The sequence below is a fragment of the Macaca thibetana genome, chromosome 8 (genome assembly GCF_024542745.1).
Source record: "Macaca thibetana thibetana isolate TM-01 chromosome 8, ASM2454274v1, whole genome shotgun sequence".
Classification (NCBI taxonomy): Eukaryota; Metazoa; Chordata; class Mammalia; order Primates; family Cercopithecidae; genus Macaca; species Macaca thibetana.
Genome location: NC_065585.1, coordinates 88134508 through 88156734, shown reverse-complemented (window position 1 = coordinate 88156734; position 22227 = coordinate 88134508). Strand labels below are relative to the sequence as shown.

General features: G+C 44.0%; 3 protein-coding genes across 6 annotated transcripts in view; all 3 read right to left on the bottom strand.

The window, feature by feature from the left end:
* The window catches only part of PENK (proenkephalin), a 1067564-nt gene that overhangs the window by 107010 nt on the left and 938327 nt on the right, over positions 1-22227 (bottom strand). The window lies entirely within an intron of this gene.
* The window catches only part of RPS20 (ribosomal protein S20), a 549922-nt gene that overhangs the window by 472503 nt on the left and 55192 nt on the right, over positions 1-22227 (bottom strand). The gene's annotated exons all lie outside the window — the stretch shown is intronic.
* LOC126961725 (putative keratin-associated protein 4-16) lies at positions 5941-21777 on the bottom strand. Its single transcript, XM_050802353.1, has 3 exons — positions 21659-21777; positions 11676-11859; positions 5941-9218 (listed from the first exon to the last, which is right to left on the bottom strand). The coding sequence occupies exon 3, from the start codon at positions 7291-7293 to the stop codon at positions 6217-6219; it is 1077 nt and encodes a 358-aa protein (XP_050658310.1). The 5' UTR covers positions 7294-9218; positions 11676-11859; positions 21659-21777; the 3' UTR covers positions 5941-6216.

The window sequence follows — 22227 nt, the reverse complement described above, 5'->3', positions numbered from 1 at the left end:
GCGAGGTGATCTTTCCCTCCCCTGCTTCTATCTCAACATTTCATGACTGCATGAGCTGCAGAACGAGCAGGTGTTAATTATCTAAGAAGAACAAAGAGAACAAAGTGCCCCACTGGCTTGTTGAGAAATGCTCAGTTACTTTCTGAGACAGCCTCAGCTTGGCTCAAACCTAATCATTTGCTAAGCCAAAGAGGCTCAGGAATAGTTGAAAGTCAAAGTCAGGAAATAGTATCATGCAACCTCACCGAGACAAAATAGAAAGGAACAGAGCTTCCTGTATAATATACACTTGGAAAAACACAGTAACTAGACTAATAGATTAATTGCTTCCTCTCAATAATTTTTAAATTTAATTTTTTATTGTTAGTTTTCAATACAACACACACATACTGTGGATCTAGAAACAAATGACTATTGCGTGGCAGGGCAGCAATGGAGGGATGGCGGGTTGCAGGCCTGCTAGGGAACCATCTAGTGTTGACTCAAGAATAGGGCTCCATGGGGCAAGCCCAGGAGCAGAAAGTGATCATGAGGAACTGGAGAGGATAGTGGAATTCAGCTCTGCGATGTCAGGAAGGTAAGTCCAATGCCCAGGGCCTGAGTCACAGGTATGAGGTATGAGGGACAAGGTATAGGCCAGGAATTTGGAGTCAAGAAGAGACCAAGCAAAAAGCTGACCAAAAGCACGCGGTAAGTTATTCCTGAGTCAGCCCCAACTTACGGAAGCCCTTGCACATATTAGGCACGAAGGAAATATTTGTTGGATGAATGAAGGGATGCTTGAAGAATGAGGGTCTGTAAGGTTTGCCTTTCAAGGCTCATGGGACCTGATGATAGGATGCATTGGTCAGGATCCAAGTGTGAGTGGGAGCAGAGCGGGCAGCAAAGTGACAGATCTGATTCCACATACAGATGGGTTAACAAGGCAGGAATCCAAGTAACTGAAAGAAACAATTATCTGTAAATTGAATGCCAGGAAAGTGTGGAGAGAGGTGGAGGATGAGGGAGATTTCATGGCATAATTTGGGGAAGAATATCCCGAGGTGGAGAGAAAGTAAAGAGTGAAAATAGGACAGTAGCATAAGGCATCAGAATAGCCAGGGCATGCAGTGTATGGGGCCTGTGGGCCAAGAAGCCAGGAAAGCTGTCTGAGCCTGAATGGGGAGAGCTCAAATTCCGGCTGAGAACTTCAGACAGGGGACATGCCCATCACTGCATCATCTCATCACAATAGATGTGAGACCGGGGAAAGAAAGAGTGAGTTCTCTGAAGGGTTAGGCCTGTGTTGTGGTGTAGCAGGACATTCACGTAGTCCATAATTCTCTCTGAATTATGGAAATATCATGGCATTACCAAAAAGGGAAAAAAGCGAAATTATGGCACAAAAATTTTACAACATGTGTCTATTTTCCATCTTACGGACAATAAAATAGGAAACAGGACAGCATTGTAAGTGCAGTTGACCCTTAAACAACTTGGGAGTCAGGGGTGCCGAACTCCTGCACAATCAAAAATCCACATATAACTTTTGACTTTCTCCAAACTTAACTACTAATAGCTTACTGTTGACCATAAGCCTTACCAATAACATAAAACATTGACTAACACATATTTCGTATATCTTATGTGTTAAATACTGTATTCTTACAATAAAGTATGCTACAGAAAAAGTGTTATTATTAAGAAAATTGTAAGGAAGAGAAAATATATTTACTGTTCATTAAGTGGAAGTGGACCACCATAAAAGTCTTCATCCTCATCATCTCATATTGAGTAGGCTGAGGAGGAAGAGAAAGAGGAGGGTTGGTCTTGCTGTTTCAGGGGTGGCAAAGTTGTAGGAAATCCACCCATAAGTGGATCTTCGAAGTTTAAAACTGTTTAAGGGCCAACCATCAATGCAATGTGAACAACAGATCTAGTGCTCTGCTAAACTCTTGAGAGTGTGACATGGAAGGAAACTACCACATACAACTAGTGATGGGATTTTCCCCCACCTTAAACGTTTTTGGAACAAGGAAGATGTAAATTTTTTAAAAGGAGTAGTTTAAAAACCTTCTAGGTGTCGCATTTACAATGCAATTCATTGTTATAAAATACTGATAACAATTGTATATCTAACATACTTTACCAAGAGAAATACTTTACAGGGGTTTACATGGCACATTTATCTCCTCCACTCTATAAAGCACAATCTTGTTTAAGTGAAGAATTTTGTGTCTTCATTTGGAGGATTTCTTGTGATTAGAAAATCCTTTTTGCTAGAATCATGGTGGTTGAAAAATTGTGCTTAGTGTTCTGATTTTCCAAGTTTCCTTTGCACAGGCAAAAGATGTAGAGAGGAGGAGAAGAGGAAAACAGAAAGAGGAAATTTTTGTCCAAATAATGACAATGGAAAGGTGAACATTTAGCTAACTGAAACCAACCCAATAGTCTCATAGATAGTTTCTTGCATAAACACAGAACTTGACCCTTCTGGTCTTAAAGCTTAAACCTTACATTTGTTTTATCTGAGTTCCTTCCTCAGGAAATGACCTTCAGGTCTCTCAAAAAAAGTGACAAAGAATTGAAACTCACCAGATCATCACATTCAGACAATGAGATGGAAGACCCCTCATTCATCCTGGTTGCTTCTCTGGCCCTCCCTAATTCCTGTTTTCTTACACATTGTTACATTTCTTCCCTACTATAGAAACCCCTAGGTTTAGGTTTAGTAGGTCAGGGAGATGGGTTTGAGACTGGGCTCCCATTGCCTTGGCTGCAGCACTGGATTAAAGACTTCTTTCTTGGCAATAATTGTCTCAGTGCTTGCTTTCTGCTGTGTGGCAAGCCGGAGGACCTAGGCCAAACCCCTGGTGTTCTGGTAACATAACCAGAAGCCTTTGCTTTGGTGGGTACACGTGGTTATTTTCCAGCAGAAAAATAGCCAAGTGAGAAATAGGTGTTGTCTCAGAGAGGTCTATGAGGTGGGGAGCAGGAAGGGTCTGGCGGGATGGGGCTGGTGTGCGAGGCACATTCCTGAGGATTCTTTATTGGGAGAGATTTCTGCCTTAGCAAGAAACACCCTAGAAGCTTCTCGCCTGGGGCAGATGGTTGATTCTGTATGCAGTCTTCTAAATGGTGTGGGGTTTGCCAAACATGGTGCTTAGAATCTGGACTATCCCTTGTATTTCTGTCTTTCTTTACCCCAACCTCTTGCTCGGTGGCCTCTTTCATTTGCTTCTTGAAATGTGTGGTCTCCGGTTCCCAGATTGCTGTTTTACTCTTCCTTGCGACTCTGCTTTGATGTACCATGGTGCCTGGCACATAGCACACCGTTATTAAGAACTTGTTGAATAAATGGCCCAATATGGCATTGATGCTTTCTTTGAAGTGCCTGTCTTCGTTTGTTCAGACTGCTGTAAAAAAATTACCATAGACTGGGTGGCTCACACAACAGAAATTTATTTAACACGGTCTGGAGTCTGGGAAGTCTGAGATCAGGGTGCCAGCATGGTCGGATTCTGCTGGGGGCCCTCTTCCTGGTTTGTAGACAATTTCAGATCTCACATGGGGAGAGCGAGAGGAAACACTCTGCGGCCTTTTCTTGTAAGGCACTAATGTCATTCATGAGGGCTTCACTTTAGTGACCTTATCACCTCCCAAAGGCCTAACTCCAAATACCATCACACTAGGGGCTCGGGCTTTAACATATGTATTTAGAGGGGATAATCCACGGCAGTGCTGAATAGTCTAGGGATCCCAGGCTCTTCAAAATCTCTCTGGTTTGCATCTGTTCTTGCCCAGTGAACCCTGCTGTGTATGTACCTTGTTTTGGTCAGATATTCCTTGTTTTTGTTTGTTTTGTTTTTTCTTTTATCTATAGTGAACCACAGGAGATTTGGGGGCTGATTATATCTGACTGCTGGTAGCCCAGTACATGTGATTTCTGGTCCTCACTCTTCACTAGACCTGGGACCTAGGATGAGTCATTTCAACTTGCAGTATTTCAGCTTTCTCCTCTACAAAATAGAAAGGTCCTAAATGTTTTATATGATTCTGGAGCTTCTAGTTCCAACATTTTGTCACTACAAGAATTTCCCCTAAATCATTCCTTTCTTATTATAGTCATTGATTACTTAAATTCAGTGATGTTGAGATGGATGGCTGTGTTTCCTTTTTCTTTAACAATGACCACAACTGTATGTCATTATTATTATTTAGTAGAAAGCTTGAGGGGAGGAAGTATCCTTAGAATATTTTGGATTTTTCTCTTACCTGTAAGCTGGCTTTCTCATTTTGCTCCAACAGTCCTTATGATTCTGGGAAAGAGGACAGGGCAGAAGCCCCTTTGGAAGGGAGGAGCATGACCCTGGGGAAGTGGCTCTGTCTGGCTTGTGGATTGTGGGAGAGAATAAGGTAGCAGCCAAACCCCGTCTGCTGCATTAACCTCACTCTGAGCGCAGACTTTTGAAAGAGGGGGTGGCATTGAATGGGATGGAAGCAAAGCTAAAAGTGAACAGGCCCTTTCCCTTCACCCAGTGGGCCTAGACTGACACCATCTTGCATGGGGTCCTGCCAGAAACATCCTACAGCCACATCAGAATAAATGGTATGGCAGGTGGGTGTATGTAGACAGATGAGGCTCAGAATTTATTGACCATGAGTCTGTTTTGACCTTGAGTATCTTGGAAGGTGTCTTGGAGTTCCCATGTAGCAGAGGAGAGACGGAGGGGCTGAGGTCAGAACCACTAGGTGAGGGTAAGCACCCAGGGGCCTTGCCATAGGGAGCATGGTGACCCTATCCACCAGGGCTGCAGAATAGATGAGAGAGCCAAAGCAAGGCCATGTCAGCAGCTGAGAAAGATGCCAGGCCTGACAGAGACAACATGGACCTTGAGATGCCAGGTGCAGGGTTCAGGAGCAGAGGTGAGCTGGGCCTGGCAGAGAGGACTCCATTGCTGCAGGGGCCAGCAGGGGCCCAGACAGCAGGGCCTACACTGACTGCCCACAGACCTGTGACCTGTGTCTCCCTCACCCACCTGGGGACATGGTAACTCCATGTGTATCCCACCCACTGGGTGCCCTTGTGGCGGGACAGGCCAAAGAAGGAGCATACACTTGACATGACAGCTGCAGTGAGGAAGGAGGCAGTCGGAAGACTTACGGCACTGCTTTCCTGTGAATGGACATGTTGAAAAGGCCTTTTCCCTTCCCTTGCTGTCCAGTGGAGCTGATGGGGTGGGAGACTAAGGAAGGAAAGATCAAGAAAATACGCAACACAGATATGCTTTGCTCACTTGAGTGGAAGTGAGCACAATTTCAATCCAGCCACGGCAGCGCCGTTAGAGGAGGCTGCCTGCCTTGCGTTTCCCACCTGGAAGGGAGCTCCTGCCTGCTCTCTCCACATCATTTCTCCGGCTGGTGGTCTGGGCCCCAAGATGACCTGGAAGGGAGAATATTGCCTCGTCTCCCCTGGGGCCAACAGTGCACCGAATGGATGGGCTTGGTGAAGGAGGCTATGAGCACTTGAGGCTAATACTGTGGCCTCTGTCCCGTGTCTGATAAGGCCCTCCGTGTGCAGGAGTTGTTTTCTGTTAAGGAGTTACACGTGAAATAAGAGAAAGAAGTAGTCCATGAATGCCATTTTCCATTTTGGACATACAGACGGTCCCTCAAATTCGCACTTCGATTTTCCTGAATGGAAATGGCAAAGAGTGACAGGTCCATTATCAATCTACTAAAAAACTGACCTGGTGATCATGGGAGTCTTTCATGATGAATTTGATTCTACAGTCTCTTAGAATTGAGGTGAATTTGTTTTTTTAAAAATCCCAGAATATAATTCATAAAAATGGTAAATGTCTTCTCATTCCCCTTCATAAGTGTGATGCCAGGAAAGGACATTTGCAATCTCAGGCTGGGGAAAGACACTGTCATGGGAGAGGGAGAATGCTGGGCTGGAACGGGATGGGGAGGAGGAGGGAGGGCAATGGTGTTAGTAAAATTCCCCTGCATGGGAATAATGTACTTGGCACAGCCTGGTGTTCTCATAATAAAAAGAATAACTATCATTCTGCTTTCCCCATGAGGCAAAACAGATGCTGTCTCTATGACGAAGTGCTCACTCTTGAGTGGAACAGCCATTTCCACAGCCAAATGTCTCAACAGCAAACTGAAATTCCCGGGCCAGATTCCCCACTCTGTGCAGCACACCCCTGAAGCAGGTGGAGATTGTGCTCACCTCACAGTGGCAGCTGGAATGTGAGCGTGCTTGGAGGGTGGTGGTTGCGGAGGGAGGGAGGAAGGGAGAGAAAGAAGGAGACTGAGAGAGAGAAAGAGAGAAAAACAGAGAAGGAGGGGGAGAGAGAGAGAGAGAGAGGGAGACACAGCAGGAGAAGGGGGGGCAGCCAGAGAAGCAAGTGCTATAGCGTGCACGTGCGCGCGTGCGCACACACACACACACGCAGAGAGAGAAAGGCAGAGAGAGAGAGAGGGAGCCTCCGAGACAGAGGGGCAGGGAGAGAGGGAGAGACAGCAGAGAGGTGGGGCAGAGAAGCACACACACAGAGGCAGAGAGAGAGAAAGAGGGAGAGAGATAGAGAGAGAGAGGCAGACACAGACACACAGAGAGAGAGAGAGACAGTGCAGGGGGGAACAGAGAAGCACAAACATGCACACAGAGGCAGAGAGAAAGACAGACAGAGAGGAAGAGACGGGAGGAGAGAGAGAGGGAGAAGCAGAGGGAAAGAGAGGCAGAGACAGGGGAGAAAGAGAGGGAGAGGCAGAGGGAGAGAGAGGGAGAGAGAGGGAGAAAGCGGGGAGAGGCAAGGAGAGAGGGAGAGGAGAGAGAGAGGGAGAGACAGTGGCGGGGCAGAGAACCACAGACATACACAAAGGCAGAGAGAGATGGGGGTAGGGTGGGGGAGAGTGGTGGAGAGTCAGGGAGAGAGAGAATTGGTCTCCCCATCCTGCCCTCACTGACCTCCTGCCAGGGTGCATGGGACAAGCAAGGGAGCCACCATAGTGAGAGTAGAGAACTCTCCTAATATTCTCGATTGAGAACAAAAAAGAGGTTCTGTATTTGTGGAAGGATGACTTGGATACAAAGAAGGAAGCGGCCACCTCTGCAGAGGTCTCAGGGCTGTATGTGACCTGGGCACTTACCTGCCCGCCAGACACACTGAGGCCCGCAGTGGACATGCAGGGGAGAGGGAAAGGGGGTCCAACCTGGGGAGCCCACGTGCTAGTCAGGGAAGGGGTGACATCGAATTGTGCTTTCGAGCTCACAAAGCCCTTTATTGAGCTCCACTGCATTTGTTCTTCACACGCACCCTGCGTGATGTTGCCAGGGTTTTAGCGTCTCCTAGCTTACCCAGTTAACCCGACTTGGAAGTGGCAGAGACGGACTCAACTGAAGCCTGCTAACTCTCATTTGAGCCCCTTTCTACCACATGCTGCCTCTTATGGCACAGACCCCAGCACACCCAGGTGGAGATCTGCTGGAGTTTATGAGCCTGGGTACCCTGGGAAAAGATGTGGATGGGATTGGGTGAATGGAGGTGCAAGTAGTTCCTCTGTCTGGGCAGCAGTCACTACTTGGACACCACAAACACTTCCCTGCAGCTGAGCACCAGGCTCTTTAGAGCATAACATTTCCGGGGAAAATGGGAAAACTTGCAAAATGCAGTCTGTTGTTTCTGCGGGTCCATGAGAATGTTTGTCTGCTTCCTTCTTTTTGTGCGTTTATGCACAAGCAGAGGCAAATCTGAAGTGATGCTTGCAGCAAGGCCTTCTCTACAATGGCGAGGAGGCGCTCCAACTCCCTTTCCCCTCCCCTTGCTTTCTGAGGCCCCTGTTTTACTTGTCATGAAGGTGGATTCGAGGCACTCAGATGTAGGTAGGGCACAAACAAGCTGCTAAGAGAGCTGACATCCACGTGATGACGACCCCTTCCTTCTCCATGGCAATGTAAGTGCTTCCAGTGATTCTATGCATTATGATCATTTTTCGATTTAAAGGAGATTTCCATCTACCTTTCCTGGTCCATTTCTTCTTCCAAGGAGAACAAATATCAGAAAAATAAAAAGAAATCAAACAGCACAAGTATTTAACGCGAGTCTGGCTGCTCCTGGCCAATCCGCCCACCTTTTAAAGGACAGAGGTGAGGGGCCAAATCTTCCTTGGATAAGTGCCTCTGCTAGAGTCACAGACTGGCTCAGCGATCTTAGCACTTAGCCTTTCAGTTACCCAGTTTCCACATCTGTGCAATGTGGACACAAATATACCTATCCTGTGGGGTGGTAAGGAGGATTAAACCAAACATGCACATCCCAGGTGGAACACAGTGCCAGGCACACAGTGCACACTCAGGTATGGTTTGCTGGATCCTCAGCTGCAGCACATGTATTCCAGACCCGTTTGCTACCACAGGTGTACTTGTGTCACGGGAAAAGGGAAAGGCAAAAGCCACGTGCTTGAGGCACATGAGCTCCACGAAGCTCAGAAACTTTCTCTGGGGACAGAGGGAGGTGAATTTGCTAGGGGCCCCGCCTCACGCCTCCTCCTATCCTCACGGTAACAAATGCTTCAAATAGCATCACCTGTCAGAGTGTGTTCAGTTTCTAGATTGTCAGGCAAAACCTCAATTAAAAAGAGAAAAAAAACCACCAGGAAACTTAGTTTAGATCATGTCACATGGCCAAGAATATGTCAGTTCTGGAGGAAACTTGTTTGTCAGAAGGTAAGATATTCATGGCACCCCACAGAGCCGAATTTCCAGGGTGGCAATATTTTGTCCAGGGGTTAGTTTCTCTTCTAATGAAGGCTGTCACACTGCAATGCTCTGGAGGATGTGCAGACTGGAGGAGCCCAGCCCTGTGCATGACACCCTCCAACAACAAGGAGATTGCATCTTACAACTGTCAGGAAAATAGATTTGCTGCTGAGCAGTTGTCTTGGTGCAGTTTATTAGACTGCATCGGTCGTCTTAGGCTGCTTTGTCCTCAACACAAGACTTCAGACGAGGAAGGGCATGTGAGATGAAAACACAAAGGGAGAATACACAAAAGGTAGAGGCTCATCTTCACCAAGAAAGGATAGGTGGGTTGCCTAGGTGATGATGGGGAGCACAGAAAAGGTGCCCATGCAGTCCCTGGTGTCCTGGGGACACAACAGTGCGGGCTCTCCTTTTGAAAGTGGTTTTGAGGTGACTACCGTGTGCTGCCATTTCCATTCTTGTCCTGTAAGAGAGGCAGGAGTGTGTCAATGGGATTGTCTCTGTGCCCAGTGGGACTCAGTGACAGCAGCCAGCTGAGGTAGCAAATGCAACAGCGTGGCGGATCTGACTGCAAAGTCTTTGCCAGGCTCAGGCTTGCTTGGGCCATTGAAGGATTCTGCGTGTTTTCTCTTCTGGCCTCCGATGTGTTAAGTATTCCTCCAGTATGCCCACCCTCTGAGGCCGGAGATTGGAGGTCATCAGGCTGTCAGCTGGCAGAGTGGAAGTCCCTTCTGACCTTGAAAAGCCAGCAAACTGCTATCCACAGTCTGAGAAGTAGCCACCCTCACATGTTGCCCATGCCTTGATGAAATACCTACCTAACTTTGAGGCCTTCCCCATGTGCCTTTAACCCTCCCGTACCAGGGATTTTCAAGTAGCTGTTTCTTTTCTTTGGAAATTTTCTCTTTCTCTGTCTAGACACATTCTTCAAAGTCTAGACAGAGACCCAACTCCTCCAGGAAGCCTGTGTGCATGATGTCAGTCTCTGATAGTTTTTCCTTCTTCTCATTACCTGCATTTTCTGTACAAATTTACCACAGACTTGCCTGTGTCATGGTTACCTTAGAAATAATGTTGATCTTGTTTTACATTTTCTTTCATTTCTAAAAGGCAAGCATTGTACTTAATACTTCTTTGAATGTCTGCAGACCAGCACATAAAAAGAGCTCAATGTTGCTTTTTAAAATAGCCTTTCTGTGATTTTGGGAGAACCTGGTTTACACCGTGGACTATCAGGGGTGTGTGTGTGTGTGTGTGTGTGTGTGTGTGTGTGTGTGTTGATGGACAGCCATCCTGCTGGAGGTCTCAGGAAGTGGGAGTAGGCAACTGTGAGATTAGACAAATCTGGAATATCCACAGCATTGTCCCCTTTAATACATACCAAATGTGAACTGCAGTGGCCAAGAGTGACTTGTTTCAAAGGCTCCTTTCTTTCCCCTGCCAGCCCATGAGTATTAGGAAAGGAGAGTTGCCTAATTGATCTCTGCAGCCGCAGGACCCAGCCCAAAGCCCTGCCTTCAGTAAGTACTCATACATTTGTAGGAAACATTGTTCTCTCCTCTCCCCATCATCCCAGGTTGGCCCATGCTAATAAAAATGAAGTCCCTCCCTTCCTTTCCTTGCCCCGCACTCATCATCCCCAAGGGAGGGGAGCATGGGGTCGGATGTGAAAGTGCGGGAAGGAGCTGGAACTGGATGGCTCCTATCATTGGGGTGGTCTCTTTCCCAGAACAGCCTATCCAGGGCCATACACTTCCTTCTTCCCTCCCTATGGAGAGGTCTGCAGTGGTCTGTCTGTCAGCCCGTGGGAAAGGGCAATTGGAGGGGAGGATGTAAATGCTCTATTATGTCCCCAGACGCAAAATGTTTCCAGTTCTGCTTCACTCACAACAAACCTGATGTTTTTGTCTCTTTCTGGATTCTTTCTGAACTCTGAGCAGGAAGAGGAGCCGTCATTAACTATCACTACCACATCTCACTAAAGGGAAATATCTGGAAATAACATATCTTGAAAAATGAATGCTGGGCCTGCCTTACTGTCTGTATGTGTCACTCTTGGAGGCCAGTCTCTCACTTCACCTCCAGGCAAGGGTTCAGTGTTGGTGTGAACCATGGCAGGACTGATGCCTCTGGATTTCAGAAAGAAGAAGAAAGCAACAGACTTTTCTGAGCATTTCTTTTTGCCCTGAGCTGGCCTCTACTATCTGGGAGACCGTATATTTGCAAGAGGTTCTATGTAATGGCTTTGAGGATTTGGGGGAAAGTGGGTGAGGAGAAGCCTAATGTGAACTCAGATATGCAGGTCTCCTAAGGTATGGAAGGAGAGTTTATGTATTCACCATGCCTTTTCTTTTCTTCATACTTTGATGGTATGAAGTGTGAAGTGGGTAGCTAATTCCCAGAGATCACACACAACTCCTCTGAGAGCTTGCCTTTCATATGCAAAACAACCAATCCACAGCCTACTCCCACCACCTCCTCTATGGGGTTTCACACTCTGGGCCAGTGTTCCCTTCCCTAATCACCTGAGGACAGGGACCAGACAGCTAAGGACAGCCCCTAAGGCCTGAGAGCCCTGAAATGATTCAAACCAGCCAGTCCTAAGCCTGCGTGTCCTGCCTTGCCTGTGTTCCCCATAGAAACCACAGTAAAGGCTCTTACTCGTGCTTTACTCCCGCACCCACCTCCAGACTGACCCTGACGCTTCTCTCTATGCACTGCCCCCATGTAGTGCACCCCGTCCTCTTGGGACCTGTGAGTAATGAACTATCTCTTCAGTGGCACTTGTCTCCTGATCTGTTGGCCTTTCCAGATCTCAATGATAAAAAAGCTTATATTTTAAAAGTTTAGAATTACTGAACTTGAAAGAGAGTTATGAATAGAAGAATAATAATATCTCCATCTCTCATTGGAAACTCACTTTGTGCCAGTCGTTGCTGTAAGTTTATTCACTGCATTACTTCATTCAGTCTTCACACGTTCTCCTGCCCACTGATGTATTTTTCAAATCAGGAAAATGACTGGGATCAGAGGAGATAAATAAACCTTCCAAGGTGACACATCCAGGGAGCGGACAAGCAGACTCAGAAGACAGCACACATTTGCTGAAAGGAAAGAAAATGGTGGAAATGGCTGTGGGCTGGCTTCAAAGTGAAGGATTTTGTGTTTGTGAGAACTGGAAATCACTGTTGCCTGCATGAAGTTGCAGCAGATAAGCCATCTGGTCTTTGCACATGAAAGACCTCTATCCCTGGTTATTTATTTATTTTTAAATTAATTAATTAATTAATTAATTTTCAGACAGAGTCTCATTTTGTTGCCAGGCTAGAGTGCAGTGGGATGATCTTAGCTCACTGCAACCTCTGCCTTCCTGATTCAAGCGATTCTCCTGCCTCAGCTTCCAGAGTAGTTGGGACTACAGGGGTGCACCACCACGCACAGCTAATTTTTTGGTATTTTTAGTAGAGACGGGGTTTCATCATGCTGGCCAGGCTGGTCTGGATCTCCTGACCTCGTGATTCACCCACCTCGGCCTCCCGAAGTGCTGGGATTACGGGTGTGAGTCACTGCACCTGGCCCTGGCCCTGGTTTTTTAATAACTGGTGATGAAAACTGATGGGTTGGCTGGACACCCATGAAGAGTCTTCTGCTTATCAGCTGAAGACAGGGCCAGGCCTCACAAATCCCTGCCGCTCACAGGCTCCTGTTCTCACGCTCTAGGTAGCTCAGAGACCGCTGGAAGTCTGAATCACATCAAGCCATTGCCTGAGCCACAGTTCCTCACGGCCTCACTGGGCTTCTGTTGCTTAAAGGCCCCAGGGAGTGATTTGTGGAAACCATAAATCCATTTTACAGTTGAACATCAACTGTAATGCCTTCTACTCAAAGGAAGCCAAGAATTAAATTTCAGAAAAAGTGAACGCCGCAAACTCCGGCTGTTTACATCACATCAAAAGACGTTGAAAATTCAAGTTCAGTTGCTGCCCGTCTTCCCGTGTTTTTCAATTTTGCTGTAAGAGAGATTCACAAAGGTGGTGTTTCTTTCTTTCTTCTCTTTTTCTTTTTTTTTTTTTTGCCAGATTCTTTGTAACTTAAAACTGATTGACATTGGTCTGATGCATGTGTGTGGTGTAGACAGTCCAGGAATTTCAAGTCCATGTGGGCAAGGCACCATATTTCAAAAGACAACCTAGAGGGGAAGTGTTAGTGCCTCGAAATTCAGTGTGAGTTGAGCATCAGAATCACCTGGCAGGCTCTATGAATGTGACCTCAACTAATGGCCCTTTGACACTACCTGCTGGAGCCGGCCAGGTTTGCCCATCTCACTTATTAAACGCTTGCTCCTTCAGAAAATCCTACTTTAGCTTTTGTTTAGCTGGGAAGTTCAAAGACAGATCTCTCCTTCCAAAAAACATATTCGAGGCCGGCAGGGTCTGGACAAGAGGATGCTTTAAATAGCTCTTACTATTTTCCCCCATTAACTGGGCCACCCCACCAAGGATGTACATCTTTAAATTCTTCCAGAGAATTCAGATGTCAGCACCAGCAGGACACAAAGAATGAATGGTTACTACCGGTGTGTTATGGAGGAGGAATCAGCACTCTGGGCGACAGCGCACGGATTTTCTATTTTTGTATTTTGTTTGTTTGTTTGTTTCCAGTCAGAGTCTTGCTCTGTTGCCCAGGCTGGAGTGCAGTGGTGCAATCTCGGCTCACTGCAACCTTCTCCCAGGTTCAAGCAGTTCTGCTTCAGCTTCCCAAGTAGCTGGGATTATAGGTGCGTGCCACCACACCCAACTAATTTTTGTATTTTTAGTAGAGCCAGAGTTTCACCATGTTGGCCAGGCTGGTCTTGAACTCCTGACCTCGTGATCCACCCGCCTTGGCCTCCCAAAGTGCTGGGATTACAGGTGTGAGCCACCACACCCTGCCAGATCAACTGTTTTTGGAGTTGGTCATCATTTGGTTAAGGTGTACAATTTTGCCATTTTGGTAGATTGAAAATGGTCAAATTTTAGCAGTTTCATACAGTTCAACCCCATTCTACACATTTTTCCCATCTTACTGTTATCTGGAGTGAGGGTGACCCACCAACCTGGTTTGTTTAGGGCTGGTCCACTTATGGCATTGAAATCCCACATCCAGGGAGGCCTCTCTGTCTTAGGCAGACTGGAGTGGTGGGTCACAGCTGGGAGACCAGGTTCAAACTCCTCAGCTTGGGGTATGGGGCACCCCATCTTGCCTGAGTCCTCTGCTCCATTAAGGTGTCATTGATAAGGGCAAACATAATTATAGTCACCAAGTGCCATTGTACGTGACCTCATTACTCCTCAGAACAGTCCTCTGAGGCTTACAGAAGTTAGGTAGCCTCTGCAAGACCTCACCTATATTGGGGCTGAAGCTGTCCAGCATTCTGCTGTGTGCCAGACACTCTGCTGGGCCCTTTATAAGAAGACAGGCTAGGCTTTTGAAACTGAAAATGGAAAAATGTTAAACAACTAGTCGTTGGATAGCATTCCTTTGAAAATGTGGTACTCCCTCCTGGATTTGAGGACACAGAAGTAGTTTGGTAACACTGCACCCCCTGTGAAGCCTTGGAGGCAGGGCGTGGCTCCCCGACTGTGCAGTGTGTGAGGAGCAGTCAGGTAAGGCCAGTGCCTGATAGAACAGTCAGGAATCCCACACCTGACAGTTCTGTTTGGACACGTGGATTAATTTTTGGATTTTCTCCCTGTGGATTATTGCTCTTATGAACAGCTTTTAAAAATGGGGATTATTGGTACCTAATATACTGAAAAATAAAACCAGAGCACTAGACAGTTCTTTCAAAGACAGCTGTTGGCCTCCCGACTTGATCAACTGTATTCCTCAAATGGGGCTGCTGTGGTTTCCCCAAGGAGATGAGAAACCACAGCACAAACAAAGAACATCTTGGTGGAGAGCTGATTATATTTGAAGATCTGGGGAGTTTTTCTCCATTGAAAAACAAAATAAAACAGACTCACATAAGAGGAAGTTTGGAAAAATCTTATGAATTTCTAATGTAAAATATGCAGAATTAATGCTTTTGAAGTTACTTCAGCTCTACTCCTAAGCTCTCAGGTCACAGAGTTAAATTTTGAAGTGTATGGAACCGGACTTCAGTAATAAACCATGGAGCGCTGAGCTTACACGTCATTCAATTATCCTCTGAACTTGATTTTTTTTCTTTTGTCATGTAGGTCACCAATAATGTGGAATCCATTTCGTGGAGACAAGCTACTTTTAATCAAAAATTGTAAGACATGGTGAGTACTCAAGCATATGACTATAATTTTCTGAATAGACTTTAGATACCAGATTTTAAAAGCATTTCAAAATGTCTACATCGTAGCAGAAGCTTGGATTAAGCTATTTTATATTTCATAGTCACTGTGGTTTGGTCTCTACAATTATGTACATTGTCATTGAATAAAATTCTTCTTAAACAACTAGAACACTTGGTTGATTTTAAATGACTAATTATTGTTATATTATGTGAGAGCACATAAGGTATGTTCTGCTTTACAAGTAAAGCCTGGCAACGTTTCCCATGGTTTGCAATTCAAATTGGATGGCTCTGAGTCATTTAAAAGCAGGTGAGCAGCAGATATAAAACAGTTTTTTGAAAGGGGCTATTTGTTTCTCCTATCTTGGCTTTGCTGAAAAGAATTATTTAAGGCTGACAGAGGAATGAGGATGAAGCAGGAGTTGGGCTCAGTTTTGTTCACTAGTTCAGTTAGCCTAGTCATTAGCTTAGCATTTTGAAGCTTCAGTGTTAGAATCTATAGCCGTTCCCCTAAGAACAAAGTAAAATGTGATTTCCAAGTCCAAAATAATGAAAAGTTTCAATGATATTGAACAGACTATGTGGAGGAGAGCAGAGGAAATCAGCAAGCTCCTGCCTCCTCCCGGCTGTCTTGGGGAGAATGTTGAGTGGATTGATGTTTTTATACATATTAGACTGTTTTGATGAGATGGCCTTGCCAAGTAGGTGTTTGTTTTGTTTCTTTTCTTCCTTCTGTGTAAAGATGTTTAATTCCTTGAGCCATCCTCTAGTTCCTATGGTTTTGTCATTGTTCTCTTAGGAAAGAGAAAGGTAACAGGAAATATGCACTCTTTACCCTTTCTTTGTTCTCAGGGGGCATTGTGATGTTACCTTGAGTTCTGTATTGAGTTTTCAGTGACAGTGTTATGAGACGTGTGAGTAAGCATTTAACAATGACCAAGAAGTAGTCAGATTCAAACCCAGCAATACAGAATTCTCATTTTAATTTCAAGTTATGGATATTTGTCTTTGATTTTTATGGATTTTGCCATTTTTAAACAAACAAGATTTCAATGTTTATCTTCTCTGTAAGAGATGGGAAGGCCTATGAACATTTTAGCAACCCAAAAGATGATTCCTTAGTTTTTTCCTCAGGGGAATGTTTTATTTATAGGTAATCAAAGGAAATGTTTGTTTCCACGGGGAAGTGCAGATAAAATATAAAATCGGTTTTTCACTATCAACTAGGGATCACTAGGCAATATGTTAGTACAGAGATGTAAATGTGAAAAGGAAAAATGTGAAGCAGTATTATTTTTAAATATAAGTTTGCCACTTCTCTAACTCCCCCGCCCTAAAAAAGAGATTCGAGTTGTCCAAGATAGCTGTAAACTTGAGTTCCTATTACTTTGCATATATATTCAGGGAATGAGATGAAATTAACAAAGGAGGAGAGAAAGCAACTCCGGACCCGAAGCACAACTGCTGTTGTGTTGATGCAGAAAATGACTGACTCATAGACTTTCCGCAGAAGCTGCCATGATTCTTTGAGTTGTGTTAAGAAAAGACTCTGGAGCTCTGGAGAGTCTGGCTTTGAATCTAGGCTTGACCATTTATGGATTATGTGAATTTGAGCACGTTACTTAACATCTAGGCTCCGTTACCTTGTCTATAAAGTGGGCACCAACAATATACCTTGAAGTTTTTTAAAAAATAGAACCAAATAAGTTAATATTTGTGTAACTCATGCTGAAGTTTCTGACAAAATAAAAATTCTTAAGTGTTTACCTTTTTAATTACTCTAACAAATATTTACCACTAATATTTGACATGTAATTAAAATTTTCAAAAATTTAATTTTTTTCCTGGTGTTAAAATAAAATTATCATGACAGTAATAAAAGGATAACAGGTAAGGATTATCCTTTAGTTAACTTTGGTTAATTTTAAGTGGTGTTAGTGTGATATGACTTTAGCATTACTCATTATTAGTTATTCTAAGCATCAGTTAGGAGAGAGAAATCATCCAGAAATTTGAACAGGAAAAGCTGAACATAAAGAATTATTAACTGTAACAGGGGATTGGAGTAAGGAGAGTTTGGCTAATAAGAACTAGAGGGTTCTAAGGAATATTGGCATAGCAGCTGGAAGGAGCTGCCACTCCCCCAGGCCCGAGATGAGCACCTGAGGAAGGGCTGGGCTGAGGGCCAGACCTCACTGGAAGGGCACAACCCTGTGTCACTGGATGGCAGACAGGTGACTGTGGTGAGGCACTGGCAGGACTTGCTGGAAATCCACCCTCTGGAACTCACTGGAGATATTCCTTCTAAGGTGACAAGGGAAGCTGTTTGTGGGAATGTATTTCCCCGGAGGCACTGAGCCTTTGCCCCCAGTGCCCAAGAGAGACTGCAGGAGGTGGCTGTTGGGTGCCAGGCACCCCGGCTGCCCTGCCCTACAGGAGCCTGGGAGTATGGGTGAGCTGCCTGCCCTGCAGGAGCCTGGGAGTATGGGTGAGCTGCCTGCCCTGCAGGAGCCTGGGAGTATGGGTGAGCTGCCTGCCCTGCAGGAGCCTGGGAGTATGGGTGAGCTGCCTGCCCTGCAGGAACCTGTCTAGAGCAGGAAGCAAAACACTCCTGCAGCATCTCACCAGTGGCCTTTACTGACAAAATGTAACATCCTAACAGTTAGCAAAGCGAAAATATTCAAGTGGCTCAGAACCATTTTCACAGAGCAAGCAAAAAGGGTGAATTTGGAGCTGAGCATCAATAAGTGGCTAACTCTGCTAGCAGGAGAAACACTTTTCTAAAAATTTATGTGAAATATATATGGTAAAACTTATGAAAAGAGAGAATGGAAAGATACAAAGTACCTGAGAGCTTACCCCTGCTTACCCTGGTCAGTTACAGAGAACCTGAACTGCCTTGTTTTTGTCTTTTAGTGCATTTGTTTTTCTTGTAGTGAACTTGGAATGTAAAGCTTGAATTGACAAACTCTACAAGAAGCAACATTATGAAATTTGGGTTTATGGTTATAAAAACATTATGAAAAACATTATTCATCGTGCTACATAGAGTTTTCAAATGAGTACTCTGAAGAATTCTCTCTGGTTGCAGTTCTGATGAGCGATAGATCTTGTTTCTCTTAAGACATGAAACACAGCAGAGCAGTAGCTATCCCGAAGTTGAGCTCATCAGACACTAGTCAACACTGGATATTGACTTGTGCAACTGATGAGATTAGAAGGCAGTTTAAATAAGAAATTAATCAAAGGTGAAGATTAAAAAATAACAGGAAACATACATGAGATTAATACAAACATTGATAATGTAAATGTACTTCCCAGGGTAGGATATAAAATTTTCCCTAAACTTTCTTTCCAGCAGCCTTATGAATTAATTGGTACTTGATTGATTGATTGACAACTCCAGTTATTAACTAAATTGAATCAGCTGGGAAACACTGCCTGGATTACTTCCTCAGAATTATTTCCGCACAGGGACTATATGATTGAATGTAATCAAATAGACTCAAGAAGGAATTAAATTCTTTAAAGTCACTTAGGATTTTAATTTTTTCCCTCCTTTTTTCTTGTTGTTTAATAATTGAATACTCATTTTAAAAATGTGTTATTGATATATTTAAGGAATTAAATGTCATGAACTAATACCACCTGTAACAAGAGGAAGAAATTGTTATTGAAAGAAGGGAAATAAAAAGAACAAGTTCTGCCAGACTACTTTTGTGCCTGTTTATTTGATTAATCCTGGTAAGGGAGACATATATGTCTTACAATCATTGTATATACATTGAATTTATATGCATATTCCTTTAAAATGCTATCTCATATTTCTGTGTCTCTACTTTCTGTTTAAGATCCATCTAGTTTCTCCTGGACAGGAACTTAAAACAGAAACATCTTGCAAAACTGGCTTGAGTGGGTGATGCTAAGTATACAAATAGCAGGGAGTGCTGTCTAACTAACAAGAAAGTTTAGTTTGCCAGAATTCTATTCATATCAAAGAATCTCAGAAATAGTTAGAAAGTCTGTTTTGGTAGCTGCTTACTACCTTTACGATCATAAGTAGTTTCAGGTTCTATGGTTGCTGCTTTTGCAGTAGCATTTGTGCTTCTTATTTGATCTTTTTGAAGATTTTTGTCAGGTGTTAAATAGATTGATTTAATCTTAAAAAACTTAATAGCATAACCCAATAAATCTTTTCCTAGATGCTAGTTAGTGGCCCATTCCCACTTCCCGTTATGCACGTGGTCTTGATAAGGTTGCCCCATTCAATTAATTTGTGCTTAGTAGGGGGGACACTTGAGAGCAGTTGGGACCAGTGTCTGTCAGATAAATAAATATGAATTCCTAATTAGGCAGAGTGAGAATGCCCAGAATGGTTTATCATCATAACCATTCCCAAAACAGGGTTGAGGTCTTATGGGGAGGCCTTACTCCGTTGTTTGTGATCAACCCCAGCTGGCACACAAGCCCTCAGAGTCTGCAATGATGCCTTCTCAAAGTACATTCAAGTACTTGCACTTAAATCAACAGAGTAAAAAAAATGTCAATTTTAAAAGAGATTATCATTTAAATGGTCTGTTAGAAAAACTACAGCAACATTGCTCCTCTCAAAGAAGAATGCTAAAAGGATAATCAGACATCAGCAGAATACCAACACATTACTGGGAAAAAGAAAGGGCACAGGAACTTCTAAAATTTACTGAAATAAAAATCAGCACAGGGACCTAGACCTTCATTAGAACCGAGTGATGAGATGAACTACTAACGTTGATGAACAGCAGTATAAATGTTATACGGGTTCAGAATATTCCTTGGGATTACTCAGGGAGTCAAAAATTGACACATTTTACATTTTCTTTTGTATTTAAAATAGCCAATAAAATTCATTTTGCTAACATATACTTAAATCAATATGCATGTTGCAAGAAGCCAAGTTCAAGGGCACAATTTAGCATAAATCATGTGTTAGTTGTTGCTACTGTTAACAGTCATCTCTTTTTTCCTGGGGTCAGAGCCAATTAAGAGACATATAGAAGCCTGGGAACGATCAAAATACCGGCTTTATGACTTATCAAAGCCAGATGGAAGAATAGGGTTTTATATGTGGGCTAAAGGGGATACTAATTTCTCCCCTGTGAACTGAAGTGAGTTCCGGACACTGCACGGGGTTGCACCTGCTTGGGAACTGGAGGAGAGCAAGGAGGGTGGGGTGCTGCCCCCTAGCGGTGGGCTCCGGTGCACACAGGGGACAACAGCCACAGACCCACCGCCCTCCTGCTTCATCTCCTTTGGTAATTCATGAGACAGTTTCCTGGGAAGTCCCATGTTTAATTTTCATCGTGATTGACTCTGAAACAGTATTCTCTGTGTAGCCATGAGGAAATGAGAATTTGTTTCTTATAGTGCTCCACTGAACTACTTTATCATTTCTGATTGAACCAATTCCTTATTTTCCCCTCGTAACTAACACCCACTCGCCTCCAGGTTAGAGTTTTCCTTACTTGGCAAAATCAGATACTAAATAAAATATGATAAAAATAAATCAAAACTCTTGCTTATCCTTACAGAGTTGCACAATTTCTATCTTGAATATGACAGGCCACAGTCTCAGGATTTTCTTGCTCTGATTCAAATACAAAGTGAGTAGCTGGTTTATGGCCCAGCAGGAGCCAAGGGCGACCCACCTACCTCCTAATCTAGAGCTCTTCCCACTTCGCAGCACTTGCTGCATAAGACCTTAAGATGCAGAGTCTCACAGAGCAGTTGCGAGTGCACTGTGGAGGCAGGTGGCTATGAGTTTGGATTTCAGCTCTGCTCTGACTAGCCCTCTGACTTTGAGAGAGGTTATGACCTTCCTGGGCCTCCAGTGCTTCATGGGCAAAATGCAGACCACAGCATTTCTGTTGCAATATTGCTGTATTTAAATGAGATTATGTGTTTGAAATGCATCTTGCTGTGCTTGGGGTAGCTTAGCACTAATAAGTGCTGGCATGACCCATTGTTAAGCTGCACTTACCCACAGTATGAATAAAAATAGTTTAATTTTACACAAGTTGTAAATGAAAAGAGAATGAGTGTGTAAACCATTTGAAAAGATAACTTCAGTTACATGGCTTCTTCCTAGAAACCAGTCGTCGGCAGAAGCGATCTATCAACACCTTCTTTCTTTTCTCATTTCTGGTTTGGTTTCTGGCTGCTCTGCCTCATTTTTCCCTTTTGTGACTGCCTTGTGTCCCTGTGAGACGACTGGGGCTCCAATCTTGTCTCCCTCTGTCCAACCACAGCTACCTTTCTTCGTCCTCACAGCCTGATGTCATGATAAGGGGAGTAACTTACCCCTTCCACATGTAACAGAAAGTAACACTTCAGCAACACCCAACTCTGGATTAATAACTCAGTTTCTTTTGGTTCTGGAACAGTTCAAAGCTCTCTTTTTTCTTCTTTTAAAAATGTAATTGACAAACACTATGTAGTACTTGCTACGTGCCAGACACTGTTCTAAGCACTTTACAAGTATTAACTCATTTTATCTTCCTATATCTAATCCAATTTTATATAAAACAGAAACCAAAGCAGAGAAGGCCTTAGTAACTTACCTGAAATTACCCAGCTAGTGCTTGGTGGAAGCAGGATTTCAGGCTGAGGAGTCTGGCCCCGGTCTCTGTGCTTTTAACAGCTCAGCCCAGCTGCTTCTCCGCCACCCTTGCGACATCATCTTCCATCTCACACTGCCAAGGGCGGGAATGCCAGACTTATTAGAAAAGCCTTGAAAAACTTAAGAATGTAAGTATTAAAAAGTTCAGCATCTCAAATATTTATCATTTATTTGTAGTGAGAACACTTAAAATATTTTCTTTGAGATGTTTTGGAATACATAGTACATTAACTCTAGTCATCATGTTTTGCAATAAACTACCAGAACTGATTCCTCCCATCTAACTGAAACTTTGCACTCTTTGACAACCATCTCCCCTTTCCCCGATCTCCCCACCATAAACATATACAACTTTTATTTGCCAATTAAAAATAAAATAAAAACAAAAAGAGGTGCAACAAACAGTTGTGCTTTCATCGTCCAAAGCACTAAGGGTAATGCTGGTCCAAGAGAATGACAGATTTTTGAGGGCGGTTTTGTTGTTTTATTTTGTTGGTAGCACAGAGGAGA

Bases quoted from the DNA above. Each gene is read 5' to 3' on its own strand.
- LOC126961725 (XM_050802353.1), bottom strand. From the start codon at position 7,293: ATGCAGTGGAGCTCAATAAAGGGCTTTGTGAGCTCGAAAGCACAATTC.